The sequence below is a fragment of the Borostomias antarcticus genome (assembly GCF_949987555.1).
Source record: "Borostomias antarcticus genome assembly, chromosome: 24".
NCBI classification, from domain to species: domain Eukaryota; kingdom Metazoa; phylum Chordata; class Actinopteri; order Stomiiformes; family Stomiidae; genus Borostomias; species Borostomias antarcticus.
Window position 1 is genome coordinate 15575737 of NC_140257.1, and position 17500 is coordinate 15593236.

The 17500-nt window shown below is 48.8% G+C and overlaps 1 protein-coding gene across 1 annotated transcript in view; it reads left to right on the forward strand.

Annotated features, from left to right (window-relative positions):
- Window positions 1–6499: 6499 nt before the first annotated feature.
- The window catches only part of ptch2 (patched 2), a gene marked incomplete at its 3' end in the record, with an annotated part of 30235 nt that continues 19234 nt past the window's right edge, over window positions 6500–17500 (forward strand). The window contains exons 1-2 of the mRNA XM_084458317.1: window positions 6500–6649; window positions 8194–8386. Coding sequence (XP_084314443.1) covers window positions 6503–6649; window positions 8194–8386 — 340 coding nt within the window. The 5' untranslated portion in view covers window positions 6500–6502. The remainder of the gene's footprint in view (window positions 6650–8193; window positions 8387–17500) is intronic.

Consider the following 17500-nt stretch of genomic DNA (forward strand, 5'->3'; position numbering starts at 1 on the left):
ACCCTGTGAATCACACACTATTGTCATCGTGCATTCCGGACCCCAAAACTTTCATTGACATTTCTAAACAGGGATTTTTTAAATGTTGAATCAGCTATCTAGGGGGGATATGGTTCCATACATTGACATACGTTAAAGTGACATATAGATCTGTATTATGTTGTTCCAGTTGTTAGACCCTCTCTTTCTCCCAGTTCAACTTTAACCCCTTCATCACCTCTGACCTCCCAGACAGACTAGCTGATGAGATCTGGCGCTGCTTGTTTTGTTAAAAGGGTTTGTATATTTAGACAAAGGCCCAGTCCTGAGTCCCCTGCCTGTCTCCATGACCGTGTGTGTGCGCGCAAGCGTGTGTGTGTGTGTGTGTGTGTGTGTGCGTGCTAGTTGCAGAGACACGTGTGCATGCGTGCTCGTGTGCGTACGCTGTGTGTGTGTGTTTGTGTGTGTGCGCGCGCAGGCAGGCATATGTGCTGTGTGTGTGTGCGTGCATGCGTGCTAGTTAGCTAACAGGCCTAGCTAACCAGCTAGCCTGTGTGTTGGTGAGTGTTTAGTGTCAGTCCCCACCCCTGCAGGCCAAATGTGACAGATGCTTGTATTTTCCAGGCCTGGAGATCACATGTCAGCCCACAGATCGTATATCAGCTGTGCTTCTGGCCGGGCCCACAGGGGGGTGGGGGGGGGTTGTGGTGGGAGGGGGGGACTCTGGACTCTGGATTTTTGAGGCCTGGGCCAAATACTAATTGAAAATCCTTTCAAATACAGTGTCAGGCTGAGCCACACTAGCGGAACGCCACAAACGGGATAGACCCTCGAATCGTGAAGCCCGGGCCAGAAAAAAACAAACATCACATCACAAGTCCGGTACCACGCTTGATGTTTCCCCTTTACAACCCACCCCACTGGCGCCAGCGCATCGGTTCCAAGATCGGTGAGTCTCTCTCTCCCCGTTCTCCCTGAGGTACAGAACATACCTGTCTGCTTCCGCCGTTTCCCGCGCGCCCCCGACTTGCCCCCCTCCCCCGATGAAGACGGCGATGCTAGCTGGCAGCAGGCCGAGCGGCGGGCCTTCGGCGGTCCCTGTCGGCTACGTGCTGTGGTAAACCTCAGGGGACGTCACACAGACAGCGAGATATAAATACGGGTCCTTGGAGCGGCTCCCACTGGGGTCCGGGCTCGCTGCCAGGGGGGACCGGCGGAGGGGTGGCCGTCTTCCCCTCTCCGGCGAGGGCGGAGGAGGAGGTTTGAAACTGTGCTCTTCGATGTGCGGCGGGCGGCCCCGCCCGAGATGCGTCCTCTCGGGTCTCGCGGCGCCCCGCTCGAACCGGCGAAGTTGGGGGGGGGGGGGGGGGGACCATGGGGGTTCGGTCTCCGCGGGCGCCAACGCCGTTCCGACCCCGGGGGAGGCGGAGGGTCGGGCTCGGTCAAGTCGCACGCTTGGTTCGAAGTGTGTGTGTGTGTGTGTGTGTGTGTGCGTGCGTGCGTGCGTGCGTGTGTGTGGGGGGGGGGGGGGGGGGGTTTAGGGGTGGGTTGGGTAGATGGGTGGGTGGTTTCAGTGCCTGAGGGGCTGACCAGTGAGGGAGAGAGAGATAGGGGGGGAGAGAGAGAGGGGGGGGAGAGAGAGAGAGGGGGGGGGGAGGGGAAGAGAGAGAGAGGGAGAGGTGTTAGAGAGAGGGAGGGGGGGAGAGAGGAAGGCGGAGAGAGGGGGAGAGAGAGAGAGAGGAAGGGGGAGAGAGAGAGAGGGGGAGGAGAGGGGAGCCTGGACCACCCAAGTGGCAGAAAGCTGCATGTTTGCTACTGACCCCTACACATTAACGGAACACTTCCTCAATTTGTCTTCTGTGTTCTCCAGGCACAAACGAATTTCCTCCCTCCCTTTTTGCGCACTACCTAGACACTTACCCCCCCCCCCCCCCCACTACCCCCCCACCACCACACACACAGTCTTTTACTAGCTTGACTTATAGAACACTTGCTTATGCTACTTAACCGAGAGTGTGTGTGTGTGTAACCAGACAGGCCATGCAGGGGATAGTACCGCGAACTCTGACCTCTCGGTCGGTGACTTCACCCAGCTGGAGAGAGTATGATGATGATGATGGTTTCGGACGAAAAGGCTTCTACTCCACACTACGGATCAATTCAGCGCAGTGGAAGGAGATGGCGTCACGACAACTGAGATACGAGATGATGTGTGTGTGTGTGCGTGTGTGTGTGTGTGTGTGTGTGCGCGTGTGTGTGTGCGTGTGCTAGTTGCTGAGACACGTGTGCATACATGCTTGTGTGTGTACGCTGTAACACCAGTGTGCAAGTGTTTTTGTGTGTGTTACGACCCTCCAGAATACATAATTCCCATACACATAACAGTGTGTGTGTGTGTGTGTGTGTGTGTGTGTGTGCAGGCAGTGGTGTAGGACATCCCAGTTTACTAAACGAGTGAGAGGCTCAAACAGGATCATCATCACCCTAGCCCTCAGTAACCAGACCATAATAATAGAATAGTTTAGCCCTCAGTAACCAGACCAAAATAATATAACAGTTTGACACCCTGATGAAGGCCTGTTGGAGGCCCTATACGCGCTGGTGGTTTTTAAACATGATTTAGCCTTTTTAACTTCAGAAATCATATGTGGGTGCCTGGATATCCACTTCTTTCTACAAAATAATATACATTCTCTTTTAATTATGTTATTTTATGTATTGTTGAGAGAAGCTCGGTTGGTCATTTCTCTGCAGTGTGTCTCGTATGGGATGTGAATGATCTGTTTACATGGAGACCGCAGGAAGAGATGCACATGTTTGTGATGCTAAATAAAGCCAGACATACAGCCTTTCTTACACTCCTTTCTAATGACTGTGCACGTTTTTCATGTTTATGGGCAAATAAATAAACTCCCAATGCCTTTCATGAGTTTCCTGCAATGCCAATGTTCTCTCCTCAAGCCAATCACGTCGTCAGACGAACAGATCCATCTATGAACACGGAGAACCCACGTGCGAGGTTCTGGATGAACTATCAGGTTCTGATCTGCCTTCCCACCTGTCGGTCACGTCTCACAATGGCCCCTGCTACAAGAACACAAACAAAGACTAATAGAAAAGTGTATGTGTGCGTGTGTGTGTGCGTTTTGTCTGTGTGTATGTTTTCTCTTTAGCGGAACCATTCATGGCGTTGACAAAGGGAGAGAAATATATTATCATAATGAATGTGGTGTGCGGCGGTGGGTGGCAAGACTGTGTTTTCTCCCAGACCGATGCACAATGACTACATGTACACATCGCTCTGTCACAATCACACTTCTGCCTCACGAATATTTAAGAGAGTTTGGGGAAAACATTCGCAGAGCATGAAATCAGTACTGGTTGAAGCAGAGAGACTTATGCTCGTTCTTTGCCTGACTTGCAACAGAATGTAAGCATTCATCGATGTTCATAAATTACTTTTAATAACTTATGAATAGATTTTGTTTATGCATATTTCTGTGTAAATCATGTGTGTGTTTGGTCAAGTTGATTTAAACTAATGCGTGACATGTGCTGTTGTTGTTTTGTATTCATTTATTTTGGGGTTTCCCAAATATATATCTTAAGTATTGCCTATTGGTTGTGCTAATGTTGTTTTGAAATGTTTTTGTATTATTATTTGATCCTGGGTCTGTCTGGAAAAAAGATGTTGGTTATGTGAACGGAACATGGTCAAATAAAGATGAACATGTCCTTGTTCCATGATGTTTCCTGGGTGAATTGTATCACTAATATGTCCTCTCTTCAATTCATTCATGTTTCTTACAATGTCTTCCTAACTTTCAACTTCTATCCCTCTCTTTCATTCAGCTCTTTCCCTCCCTCTCTCTTTCTCTTTCTGCCTCTCTTCCTGTCCCTCTCTCCTTCGATCGCTCTTTCTCTTTTTCTACCTCTCTCCCCCATTCTCCTCCTATACCTCCTCTCTTTTTATACTCTACCTCTGTCTTTCTGTCTACCCCTCCCTCATCTCTCCATCCCTCTCTTTCTCTATATCCCTCCCTTTCTATCCTTCCCTATCTCTTTCTCTCTCTACCTCTCTCTCATCCCTCTCTCTTTCTCTCTACCCCTCTCTATATCCCTCTCTCTCTATATCCCTCTCTTTCTCTATCCCTCTCTTTCTCTATCCCTCTCTCTGTCTATCCCTCTCTTTCTGTCTATCCCTCTCTCTTTCTCTCTACCCCTCTTTCTATCCCTCTCTTTCTCTATCCCTCTCTTTCTCTATCCATCTCTCTTTCTCTCTATCCCTCTCTTTCTCTATCCCTCTCTCTGTCTATCCCTCTCTCTTTCTCTCTATCCCTCTCTCTATCCCTCTCTTTCTATCTACCCCTCTCTCTATCCCTCTCTTTCTCTATCCCTCTCTCTGTCTATCCCTCTCTCTCTCTACCCCTCTCTCTATCCCTCTCTTTCTATCCCCCCGTAGCCGTTATGAGAGAGAGAGAAGAGACGCCTGGTTCTGGTTCTGGTTCTAGTTCTGGTTCTGGGGGTCTTGTTCTCTGGTAAATAAACAGTGTGGCCCAGTGGAACCCGGCGGGTCTCAGCTGCCGGGTGACGGGTGAGTGGACGCGCGGTTCCGAGCCCCTGGCTTTGCACAAACAGAACCAGGAACTTGGGATAGCCTGGTTGGGGAGGGACGAGGGGGGGAGAGAGAGAGGGGAGGAAAGAAGGGGTGAGGAGGAAGGGAGGGAGGGAGGGAAGAGAGGGAGGGAGGGTAGTGTGAGGCCGGTTTATGTTTGGGGGCAGTGTGGCGGCAGATATCTGGACAACGCATGATCATCTCTGGGGTTTATTTATCCAAGGGTTCCAGACCCGGGTCCCAGACCTCCCTCAGTTTGTTAGGTTTGAGAGGGGCCCCCTGCCACACAGCCCAATTCCTCACATTCCACATTAGCTCCCACATCCAGCTGCCTGTTCCCCCACCAGCCTTGAGCCCGCGGCCGCTCCAACAAATTGGGAAACTAGTTGATCACTGCCACCCTGGTACATGATATCACAATGTGTGTGTGTGTGCTAAGCAGGTTGAGATACACCTATGCAATCCATCTCGACCTGTCCAAAAGTCTAAACCAGATTTCTTTATTACACATTTTGTTCCACCAGACTCTGAGGCAAACAGCACAAAATTAACACACTTTGTTTGGAGGATCATCTAAAAGTGTTCTTTAAAGACAAGCGTTCAACTAACTATCCACTAACCCTGATCTTTGACAGTAGTTCCCTGTGGAAATAGTTGAGGGATAGTGTATTGGTAGTTGCCGGCGCTCCGAATTAAAGTGTAGCAAAGTAAGAAAAGTGTCGTAAAGTGTTTGACGTTAGTCTGTGACAGAGAGGAAACCAACAGCTACCTGGGAACACGGGGCTTATTAGCCAAACTCCATTACATGTTTAAGGCTCTTTCTCACACACACACACACACACACACACACACACACACACACACACACGCACACACACACGCACACACACACACACACACACACACACACGCGAGGTTAACCTACAGCTGTCACTTCAGGACACACACACACAGCTGCTTGAGAAACTGCACAGTACAGTGGAATAACTTTGAATGTGTTGAATTAAACAGGCTTAGTTAGATAATTAACTGGATAGAGTCGAGGAAAGTTTGCCTCGAGAAATTTAAAGTGTGCCTTTCACAAACAGTGTTTTATAGTTGGACATTAAAACAGCCGTTTTTACACCTATTCCAAACGAACCCTCTGTTTACTGTGAAAAACATAAAGAAAAAAGTTAGGATTCACTTTTATTATGTGTAAGAAATCACATTTTTTTTGCTGTATCAATCTCGGGGTTATGAGAAGGAAAATTGCTGTATCAATAGATGGCATGTGTGCTTCTCCAAACCGAGCACGGAGAGAGGGAGAGAGAGAGAGCAGAGAGAGGGAGAGAGAGCAGAGCTGCAGTGTGTGTGCTGTGCTGAGTTTATTGAAAGAGTGCTTCTCACTGACGCCCCCTCGCCCCCCCCCCCCCCCCCCCCCCCCACCCTCGGGTTGAGGCAGCCTGGGTGGTCTCTCTCTCTCTCCACTTTGGTGAGCTGTTGCTTAGCAGCTAATAATAGGAGATGTTTGCAAAGTAATTTGCCTCTTCCTTGGCCAATGAGAACCGGAGCGCTTTTCCATCAAACCACCCTTTTCAGGATTTGCGGAGGGGCTAACTTCTCCAAATGTTACCGCTCCGGGATCAGACGCAGGCTTGAGAGATCTGCTCGCTACTTTCTACTACTTCGAAACGTTGTTTTATATAAGCTATCAGGACGAATGAAGACGACGGGATCTATACGGATTTGGGCGCATAATGTTGGGATGGAGTTGCGAGACTTTGGCTCAAAGGAAGATTAGAGGACATTCGTATTACTTTTACCTGGTGGATGCGCTCGTATTCTATCTTGGATTATTGTCGCTTTCGCTGAACTCGCATTGTTTCTTTCTATCCTCGCTCTGTGCTTGGTTTTCGGGTTTGGACTATGGCCTCGGAGCCCAGAGTCCCCGGGGCCGCTGTTTTTGGAGACTTACCCCCGCGTTATACGCGTTCCCCGCCGCCTATAAACTCAGATCTTCTACGGAGACCCAGTTATTGTCACGCTGCTTTCGCACTAAAACAGATTTCTAAGGTGACAGAATGCTTTCAGTGGAATATTCATATGTGCTTCATTCATCGTCTCTGTGATGTGAACGTGTGTTGCGGTCTGATTTGGGAGACTGTAGATTTTCTTCAAAGCGAGCTTTGTAAGGGGAATTTCAGGATATGTGTATCTTAAATGGGATGATAGTTATTTATCCACATTGTGAGTGAAATATTATAGGCGTAGTTGTATTATTATCGACCCAGCTACATCATTCCCATGCGTAGTCATTGTCACGACTTCATACTTAACCACACCGAGCGCCGACCTCAAACTTTGAATGAGAATAGGTTTCTCCATTCATTTTACAACCGCACAGTTGTTCGAGCGTGTTCTGGGATTTATTTTCCATTTCATTTCCTATGAAAAGACGCGTAGGCAGGATGAGACGCACGGTGTGTTTGAAAATGCGGTGGGTCTCGTAGAGGAATTCACTGATTAAGTTTTATCTACCATCTCTGGAGCGCATGAAGGCTTGGATGTGTGTCAGATTCGGCTGTGCAGAGGAACCACAACAGCGACCCAGGCTGCACAACTCACATTATTTGTAAAGGCAGAACATAGTGGGTGATCCGGAGGATATGTGGAAATGATAGACCGGCAGATAATCTGTTTATTATTGCCATTGCTAAACCCGATTTGGACTAGAAGAGAAAACAATCGCACATTAGCACTCGAATATACACACAACCTCTAGTCACCTTTCAAGTCACAGTTTAATCAGCTACAGGGAACTCGGTGACCGATATCTCGAAAGAGCATTATGGTAGCCTATGTTTTAATAGGGTAGGAGCTTCAGCTACCCATGGCTAAAGCCAATGTTAATGGAATGTAAATGGACTCTACCTTATCCAAATGCTGAGTTATTAGTCAGTCATACCATAGAAAATCAATTGTATCCCATAGATGTTACGGTTTAGGAACAGATTATTTAAACTGTGTTGTATTTGACTCTTTTACATGTAGGCCTAACCTTATTTGAACCATCAGCGTACTAGCCTAGCCTGTATGCTCCAATAGAAAACCAAACTATTCTAGCAAGGCCAGTCTGAAACTCGTATTTATTGATGTTTGATTCCAAAGCAAAGTATCTAATTGCAGAAGAACAGCATAGTGACTTGACTCTGATGATGTTCTCCAGTTAATCAGATTTATCAATGCATAACCGGTCACTCACACCCCAGCTGACCTGAACCGGGTTTGATTTTAGGTGATGGTTGAGGGTTACCAGATAGCATCCTCTTAGGGGAAGACTGCTATTTATTGGGGTCGTATACACTCTGCTTTGTCATGATATCACAGTGAAAGACAGGTTAGGTCATTCATTAGCATGTTAGATGTGTTAAATTTGCCTGTCCAAGATATTCCTCAGAAACAGTGCAAAGACCTTTTTTATTTACATTACACATTTCTGGAATCATGACACTGTAGTCGTCCCATGGTTAATACTGACTACGTTTTATATGCCGCACTGCCGTGCCATCCGCACAGACTCAGATGACATGTAACAACTGACCCCTCTCTCCCCCCAGGGCAAGGCTGTTGGTCAGAAGGCCCCTCTGTGGATCAGGGCACGGTTCCAGGCCCTCCTCTTCTCTCTGGGCTGTCACATCCAGAGGCATTGTGGGAAGGTTCTGTTCATCGGCCTGCTGGTGTTCGGGGCCCTGTCCGTGGGTCTCAGGGTGGCCTCCATCGAGACGGACATCGAGCAGCTATGGGTTGAAGGTGAGTCAGCTCGGCTCTGCTCTTTTATGGGGTGTGTGTTGGGTGTGTGTGGAGGTTGAATTTGGGGTCTGAGTTGGTTGAAAGGGGAGAGGGGTGACGCTCGGGGTCCGCTCCTTGATTATCTGCTCTAGATACAAATGTTTGGTTGGCTGACCGTCGATGGTGTAACCAGAAATGGACTTGATGTCCGCTGGGAAGTTTGCCTACAGACATTGGTGCCCCCCAACATTTGTTTTTGGAAGTGCTGGTCCCCAAATATTTGACGGTTGACCTCCAGAGGACATGTTAGATGGTCATTTCAACGGTCGCCAGGCGAGTAACCGAGTATCTCGTTTGCGTCGTAAACGTCTCGCTGTGTTGCCTGCAGATGAAGCACGGTTGCCCGTATGGCGATGCAGAGAGTTGGCTGAGAAAGATTAACAGCAAACAACTTCACACTAGCATTCTTCCTCCCCCTGCGCATGCAAGCCCTCTCTTGTTCCCCTCTCTCTCTCTCTCTCTCTCTCTCTCTCTCTCTCTCTCTCTCTCTGGCTGGCCTGTTATTGTTTGTGAGGGTTCCGTCCATGTTCGACGTTTATTTGACGTCCCCATCCCTTGCGTGCGTCCCTGTCCTGTCCGGGGTCTCTCTCTCTCTCTCTCTGCTTTTTTTTTTATGGCGAGGGGGGGGGGGGGGGTCAGGGGGGGGGGGCAGCGTTATTTGGTTTTCACACTGCCAAATTCCTCCTCAGCCCCCCAGGCCGCCAGCGTGCCGCTGATCCCTGCAGCAGATGGGCTGTGCGAATCGTTAGCCATCTTTGAGGCCCTGACCCCTCCCCCCCCCCACGTCCAACCCCCCTCCTCCTCTCTCCCTGTGTGGTCCTTAACTATTCTTGGATTCCATTCAACAAGAGGGCCAGCCCCCCCTCCCCCCCCCCCTCCTCCTTTTCCTACGAAGAAAAAAATAAGTGAATACAGCTGAAGTTTACCCACCTGTCTTGCACACTCTAAAAAGAGTCACAGCAGTTACACTATAAACACACTCGAGGTTTAAGGAAGAAGAAAAAAAAAAAGTATTGCGAGTTACTGGGTGTTTGTCCCTTCCCAAGGGCTTCTGGGTGATTGTCCCTTCCCAAGGGCTTCTGGGTGGGAACGGAGGCCTTGTCAGTTGTTGTCAATGAAAAGCTTGTGGTCTGGGGGTCGACTCTGTGTCAGGTTTTGGTGAGGCAAGAAGATTGTGAGATTTGACTCAGTCACCGAGTACGTTTGACTCAGTCACCGAGTAGATTTGTGGCCTGAGACTGAGTCACAAATTAAAGGAGATTTACGAGATGGCATCAGTTGACTTGTGAAAGTCATTGCGTCTCAATATAGTTGTTTACCCATGAGAAGTTCCGTCATTCAAACACATGAAACAATTGCTGGTTGTCCTGTAAGTGATGCTTAGTGTGATATAGACAGACTCTTGCCCCAGTGAGCTGGTGAAAAGGAGCGCTGTGCCTTTAAGAGGCAGTGGGCATGTTTCTAAAGTTTCTGGCTGCCTTGTTTCCCCCAATAGCCCATTGACAAAGCTGCTCACAGCTGAATAGAGAGTAAGTGGTTTGGTAACAAGGAGAGGTTAGTTCTCACACACACACACACACACACACACACACACACACACACACACACACACACACACACACACACACACACACACAGAAAGACATGCACAGAAAACTGTCTCTCAAACTCACATACACACACACACACACACAAACTATAATGTGCAGGATAGAAAGAAAGGTCGTAAAAGAAAGTAGTTGTAGTAGTAGTAGTGGTTATAGTAATCATAGTAGTAGTAGTAGTAGTAGTAGTAGTAGTAATAGCAGCAGTTTAGTAGTAGTAGTAGTAATAGTAGTAGTAGTAGTGGTGGTAGTAGTAGTAGTAGTGGTGGTAGTAGTAGTAGTAATATCAGTAGTAGTAGTACGAGTAGCAGCAGCAGTAGTAGTAGTAGTAGTGTAGTAATAGTAGTAGTAGTAGTAATAGTAGTAGTAGTATTAGCAGTAGCAGTAGTAGTAGTAGTAGTAGTACGAGTAGCAGCAGCAGTAGTAGTAGTAGTAGTAGTAGTAGTAGTAGTAGTAGTAGTAGTAGTTGTACAGTGTAGTAGTAGTAGTAGAAGTAGTAGTTGTAGTAGTTATGGTGGTGATGGTAGTAGTGGTAGTAGTATTAGTAGTAGAAGTAGTAGTTGTAACAGTAACAGTAGTAGTAGTAGTAGTAGTAGTAGTAATAATAATAATAATAATAATAATAATAATAATAGTGGTAGTAGCAGTAATATCAGTAGTAGTCGTAGTAGTTATATCAGTAGTAGTAGTAGTAGCTATTGATCCCTGTGGGGAAATTGCACTGGACTGAGAAGTTCTAGTTCTAGACGTTAGACGTTGCGAGTCCAAGAACAGGTTGGTGTCATCGAGGTGAAGCTCTTACTTCCAGACACGGAACACGGCAGCGGAATCTGAGCAAAGCTGCGGGATGCAGTGTTCAGTCACTCTCTCCGTGTGTTCGGCCTACGGGTCAGGTCAAGTTGTCTTTTACTGTGTGTGATAGGCTCAGAAGTCAGAACACGACATAGTTTCGCAGGATGCGCTATCAACATTTAAAGTATGGTGTCTAAAGTATGGTGTCCGTGTGTGTGTGTGTGTGTGTGTTCTCACCATTCTACCAGCTGTGAGCTTGGAGCATATGCTCTCCATCGTATATCTTGCGTCTGTCCCCCAGCCCCCATCCAAACATTGCGTTTGCCACCTACCTAGTCTCAATGGCCTGACTGCCTGCTTCCTGGCCTGTCTGTCTGCCTGTCTACCTGCTTACCTCCCTGTCTGTCTGCCTGTCTGCCTCTCTCCCTACCTGTCTGCCTGTCTCCCTGTCTGTCCCCCAGCCTGTCTGCCTGTCTCCCTGTCTGTCCCCCAGCCTGTCTCCCTGTCTGTCCCCCAGCATGTCTGCCTGTCTCCCTGTCTGTCCCCCAGCTTGTCTCCCTGCCTGGCCGCTAGCCTGTGAAGCCAGGGGACCACCAGGGTTTTTAATTGCTTCCTCCCTGCTGCACCACTGTGACGTGCTAACACTCCAGGCCAGAGGACAGCGACCAGAGACAGTTGGGAGAGTGTTAGTTTCTCAACCCCACAGAAACACTACTGAAGGACATCAGTGCCCTGGCCAGCCCTGGTTGGCAGCGCCAAAACATTGTCTGTTGTTGTTGTTGTTGTTGATGACAGACACCTACGGAGGAGAGCGGAGCAGGTTTTTGCCTGTCCGGTGTGACGGGTCGGTTGGTCCGGCTCGGTTCGCGCTGAAGGAGACGAAGCTCCGCCCTCCTGAACAGCATCACGTTTGTTCTTTCGGTGTTCATGTAGAGGATGGTTGCCTATTTATTTATTTATTTATTTATTTATTTATTTATTTATTTATTTATTTATTTATTTATTTATTTATTTATTTATTTATTTATTTATTTATTTATTTATTTATTTATTTATTTATTTATTTATTTATTTATTTATTCATTAATTTTAGCGTTTATTTGGCAGTGTACCAGAATTAGCCGAGAAGGCTAGTATTGATCTGTAGTAATGTTACTGTAGTACTCTAGTAGTAACAGTCTAACGTGGCATTGGCACGGCATGGGGAGGTCTACCCAGCAGCCCCGGCGGGCGAGCAGGGCGAGGGGCAGGGAGGATCTGGCCCGGCCTGCATTGTCTGCTAGGAGAAAGGAGGGTCCGTAGAGAGCCCTAGGAGGAGGAGGAGGAGGAGGAGGAGGAGGAGGAGGGGGGCAGGGGACCGCTAAGGGTGAAGGTTTTAGGGTGGTTTACACTTCAATGTTTTCCCATTCCCTATACAACAACAGTGTGGCCTCTCTCTCCAGACACATATGTCCCTCTCGGCACGACTGCAGCAGGGATATGGGAACAGGGGGTGAGGGGGGGTGTGGGGGGGTGGTGGGGGGGGGGCTTGGGGGGCTCCCGTTTGGTGCTTTCGAGCAGGGAAAATAAGTAATATTATTCCTGGAATTAAGATCAGTTAGCAAATAGCAGCTAGCTACACACTCTGTTGAAACAGTCGTTTAGATTTAAGACGTTTGAGTTTCCCCGAAAAGATGGCTAGTAAAAAAGGCAGCCTAATGAATGGGGCGCTTCAGAATGGGACAAGCTGGGTTTTTACATGTGCCGGGGCGTGCCGGGGCGCAGGTATGCGCCGGCGCACGAACCCAACTCATCCCTCCTGGCCTCGTCCGCCGGCGCTTGACAGACATGTACACACAGACAAGCTGTGCAAATACTGCAAAGTGACTTCGGGATATCTGTGCGTCAGGCCGGCCGCCGAGACCGGCCACCTCCGTATGTTTTCACACACACACACACACACACACAAAAAAGAGAGAGACTGTGATGTCGGGAGTGTGAGGCGGGCGAGAACATATACACACAGACCGGCGTGGACGACACAGCGGATGAGGGCGGGGGGGGGGGGGGGGGGGGTCGGACGATGTCCAGCGGCAGGCCCGGGTCCAGGCGAAAGCACAAGCCAGGCTTTGCTACGGAGGAAGGCTCAGTGGGGTGTGTGTGTGTGTGGGGGGGGGTTAGAAACATATGTGTATATATTTCTGTGTTTGGAGCAGTTCTCTAAACATAAATGGGCAGGTAAATGCTATAATTCATCAGAAAATACACAGCGGTCCAGAGCGGGGCCTCGCTACAAGAGAGGCCTCTATGAGGCATTATTGGAGGTGAATGGGGGGCAGTCGGCCCCCAGCTAGATAAATAAACGCTGAGTGCTGCGCCTCAGACCTCACCAGTGGAAAGAACAAACAGGCTTAAAGTCAACCTGGGTCAGTTCTAAATGTTTACTTCAACCCCCCACCCCTCATCTCCCCTTACCTCACTCCCCCCCGCCCCCCGAGACCACCTCCCAGCACACACACACATATACACTGTAACAACACACACTCACACACATGCATACACACATACAGACTGTAACAACACACACACACACACATGCATACACACATACAGACTGTAACAACACACACACATATACAATTTAACAACACACACTCACACTCACACACATGCATACACACACACATATACACTGTAACAACACACTCACACACATGCATACACAAACACACACTAACAACACACACACACACACACGCTGTAACAACACACACTCTCTCTCACACACGCACACACTCACACTGTAGCAACACACACTCACACATACACACATACTACAAACACACACACATACGCGCATGCACACACACACACACACACACGCGCCTCCCACCCTAGGAGTCGTGCAGCCCTCCAGAGCAGCCATATGAGCTGAATACAAACGTGCACAAATTCCTCTGTGAAAAGCTCACACAGTAGGAGTATTATTTAATCATGCATACGTTAGCAAAGTCACTTTAAACACATATTACTTACGTTGTGAATACTTACAGCAATCAACTTTAAAGTGTCACCTTTCTTTTACTTGAGTGTATCTTAGTATCCTGAGGTGAGCCTGAGGAAACTGCCGCTGATATCCCCCTTTACATGACCAGGGAAGACCTACAGGAGAACACACGTCTTTACATGACCAGGGAAGACCTACAGGAGAACACACGTCTTTACATGACCAGGGAAGACCTACAGGAGAACACACACGTCTTTACATGACCAGGGAAGACCTACAGGAGAACACACACGTCTTTACATGACCAGGGAAGACCTACAGGAGAACACACACGTCTTTACATGACTAGGGAAGACCTACAGAACACACACGTCTTTACATGACCAGGGAAGACCTACAGGAGGAGAACACACACGTCTTTACATGACCAGGGAAGACCTACAGGAGAACACACACGTCTTTACATGGCCAGGGAAGACCTACAGAACACACACGTCTTTACATGACCAGGGAAGACCTACAGGAGGAGAACACACACATGTCTCTGGAGTCCCCTCTCTCAAAAACACAGCTGTCAATGTCCTTCACTCTGACAGCGTTTATACCCGTCCTAAATAGAGTCTAATAGAGTCTTTTCTCTTTGGTCTCTAGTCTAGATAAAGAGACACCAGACACCTCCAGGGTAGTTAGTTTGGTCTCTAGATAAAGAGACACCAGTCACCTCCAGGGTAGAGTTAGTTTGGTCTCTAGTCTAGATAAAGAGACACCAGTCACCTCCAGGGTAGAGTTAGTTTGGTCTCTAGTCTAGATAAAGAGACACCAGTCACCTCCAGGGTAGAGTTTGCACTGTCTCCCTCTCTTTCTCCCTTTCCTTGAAAAAAAAAGAGAGAAAAACATTTTCTTGGTACCCGGGTGGAGAAGAAATGGTCCCTGGGCTCAATAAATTCATTTCTAGCCTGAATGAGACCAGCAACGTGGAAAGAGTTTGCCTTTCACGGCGGGATGAATGTATGTTTCAACCACACATTAGGCAGCATTAGCAGCCAGTGGACTGCCTAATGCCAGTATTTTTCACAGCAGCAGTACCGGGGGTGTTTAGCATAATTAGGAGAGGCTAGCCTATACACATGGAAATGGCCAGCGCCTAAATGCCAGCCGCACAGAAAATTTATGTCAATGCTAACACAAGTATCACATGTGAGTAGAATGTAACTGAAACAGAGTTGTTTTTTTGTCGTTCTTTTTTGTTTTTTCTCTCGACGGTTTTTTATTTTGTATTTTCTCATTGTTTTAAGCTCTAAAATTGGAAGTCGATTAGTCACCTTCGCTTTTTAGACTGGTGGACTTCTGTGTGCAATTCACACAAGTCTTCTTTGAATATGGGTGGGTGGGTGACACACACACACACACACACACTTTTGTTGTGAAAGTTCCCTTTTTTTATTTTTTTTTCTCTTGTTTGTTGGGAAAACATCTGAAAGAAATTCAGACGAGAATGACAAAAGCCTGTATAGAGCCTTCCCATCTGCTGCTACAGTGTGTGTGTGTGTGTGTGTGTGTGTGTGGGGTGGGCTGGGAGGGTCGGTTGGTATAGGATGGATGGGCTATTACTGAGAATGGCACCAGAACTGAAGCTTCATCTCAATACCACTTGTTGTGTTGTTGGGCCAAATCTGTGCCACAAACGGGTGACAAAGGAAGAGACTTTAAAAGACTCTGCTTTGTGTGTGTGTGTGTGTGCGCGCCACGGCCATGGCACATACATAGTGTATACAATCTGGTCTCTCTCCTGCATCTCCCTGAGGCAGGTCTCTCCTCTTCCTCCTCATCCTCCTCTTCCTCGCGGGGTTTTCCACAGAGCGGCGCGGCTTCTTTCACAGCCCCGAGCCGCCTCCTAATCCCACTAATCTGGACCTCAACACTTTGAAGGTGGCCTCCAGCTAGCGGAGGCCGGGGCCGGGGTTCAGATGGAGGCCGGTGGGGTTCGGGGACGGGAGGCCGAGGCTGTTTGTCAGCTCGCTGTCTCCGCCGTTCTGTTTGGTGATCGTTATAATCGGTTGAATTCTCACTTGATGACTTTCTGACTTTAACCGCGAAGCAAAGTTAGCTACTCCAGAACTTTTTTTTTTTCTTCTTCTAAGAATCTTGTCAGTCTGGTGTTTGGTGATTGGTTGAGCTGGGGGTCTGGGGCGTACATCTAGGGTGTGTGTGTGTGTGTGTGTGTGTGTGTGGCGGGGGTCTGGGTGGTAGGGACACGAGTGAGATTGGAGATGACAGGGTCCAGTGTAGCACTGACACACAGGACCAGGGGGTTCATCTCCATGGTTAATTACATGTCACTTTCCATACTGACCACACACACACACACACACACACCGGTTCTGATATGGCGTCTGTGTGGTTCCTAGTTGGGGGGCCCCATCTGAAACCTGCTACCCTCCCACTGGGTCTTAGCCTTAGCGCGTTAGCGTGTTAGCATAGCAGTGTTTTTTGAGTATAAAGACATGTTTTGTTGCCCTGCTCTCCCAACCAGTGCGGTTCTATCTGAGGACACCGACGCAGCGTTACAGCGTCACTCTCTCGACGAAAAACATAATTTGGAAAACTTTTATTGACTTCAGCCTCGGTCTCTCAGCGCGTCAAACACATGAAAGACACACATGCTCTCGTTCAGGGGTCCCACTTTTAAGACGGTTTCCCTACTTCTGGGGAGTCTGGTGGGAGTATCCGGGGCGCCTGTCTCTTTAAGACCGCTCGGAGCGGAGAGGAGAGGCCTCCATCTGGAGCTCGGCAGAGAGCTGAGGACGAGGGGGGAGGGCTGGGGTGCAGCCCGGGGAGGAGGAGGAGGGGGGAGGGCGGCGGGGGGGAGGGGGGGTAGCTGCCTGCCTGCCTGGGTGGTCCAGATGGGAGGAACAAGACACAAATAGCTATAATTTACTTCAGGAGCCCTGTAATTACAGCGCCAGAGATTGAAGCTCACTTCCTGTAGATGCCCCAATGCATTAAATATGAGAGCCCAACGTCTTCGTGTTCCAGCTCAACGTGTCGGTTTGTTTCTGACGGGATCCCGCGCGGGAGAACGTCGACCGTCGGCCATGTTGTGTTGAGGTGTGCGGCCGCCTCGTTGGGCGAGACAGGGGCAGGTTAGGGTCACGTTTTCGAACAGGAAGTCGGAGCTGCGAACAGTAGGTGGGTGGAAAAAACCTCGGCGGCCTCTCTTTAAAAACGCGGACGTCTCGGACGCGCGGAGGTCAGCGGGCCAAGGACGGTCGCCACGGAGACCGTGAGGAAAGTCTAGAGAGTCCACACCCCTATGTCCACACCTCCATGTCCACACCTCCATGTCCACACCTCCATGTCCAGACCCCCATGTCCAGACCTCCAAGTCTCGACCTCCATGTTTAACCTGATCTCACACTTCCAGAAGCCCAGCAGGACAGGAGACGAGACTGCGGTTTTATTTATTTTTTTCTCCCTCAATTAGAGCAGCCTCGTCTGGGTAAGGGGGAGGTGTAGAAAGAGGGAGGGAGGTAGAGAGAGAAAAAGAGAAACAGAGGGAGAGACAGATAGAGGGAGAGAGAGAGAGAGAGAGAGAAAGGGAGAGAGAGACAGAGAGGGAGAGAGAGAGAGAGGGAGAGAGAAAGAGAGAGAGGGAGAGACAGAGAGAGAGAGTGGGTGCAGAAATTGCTAGGC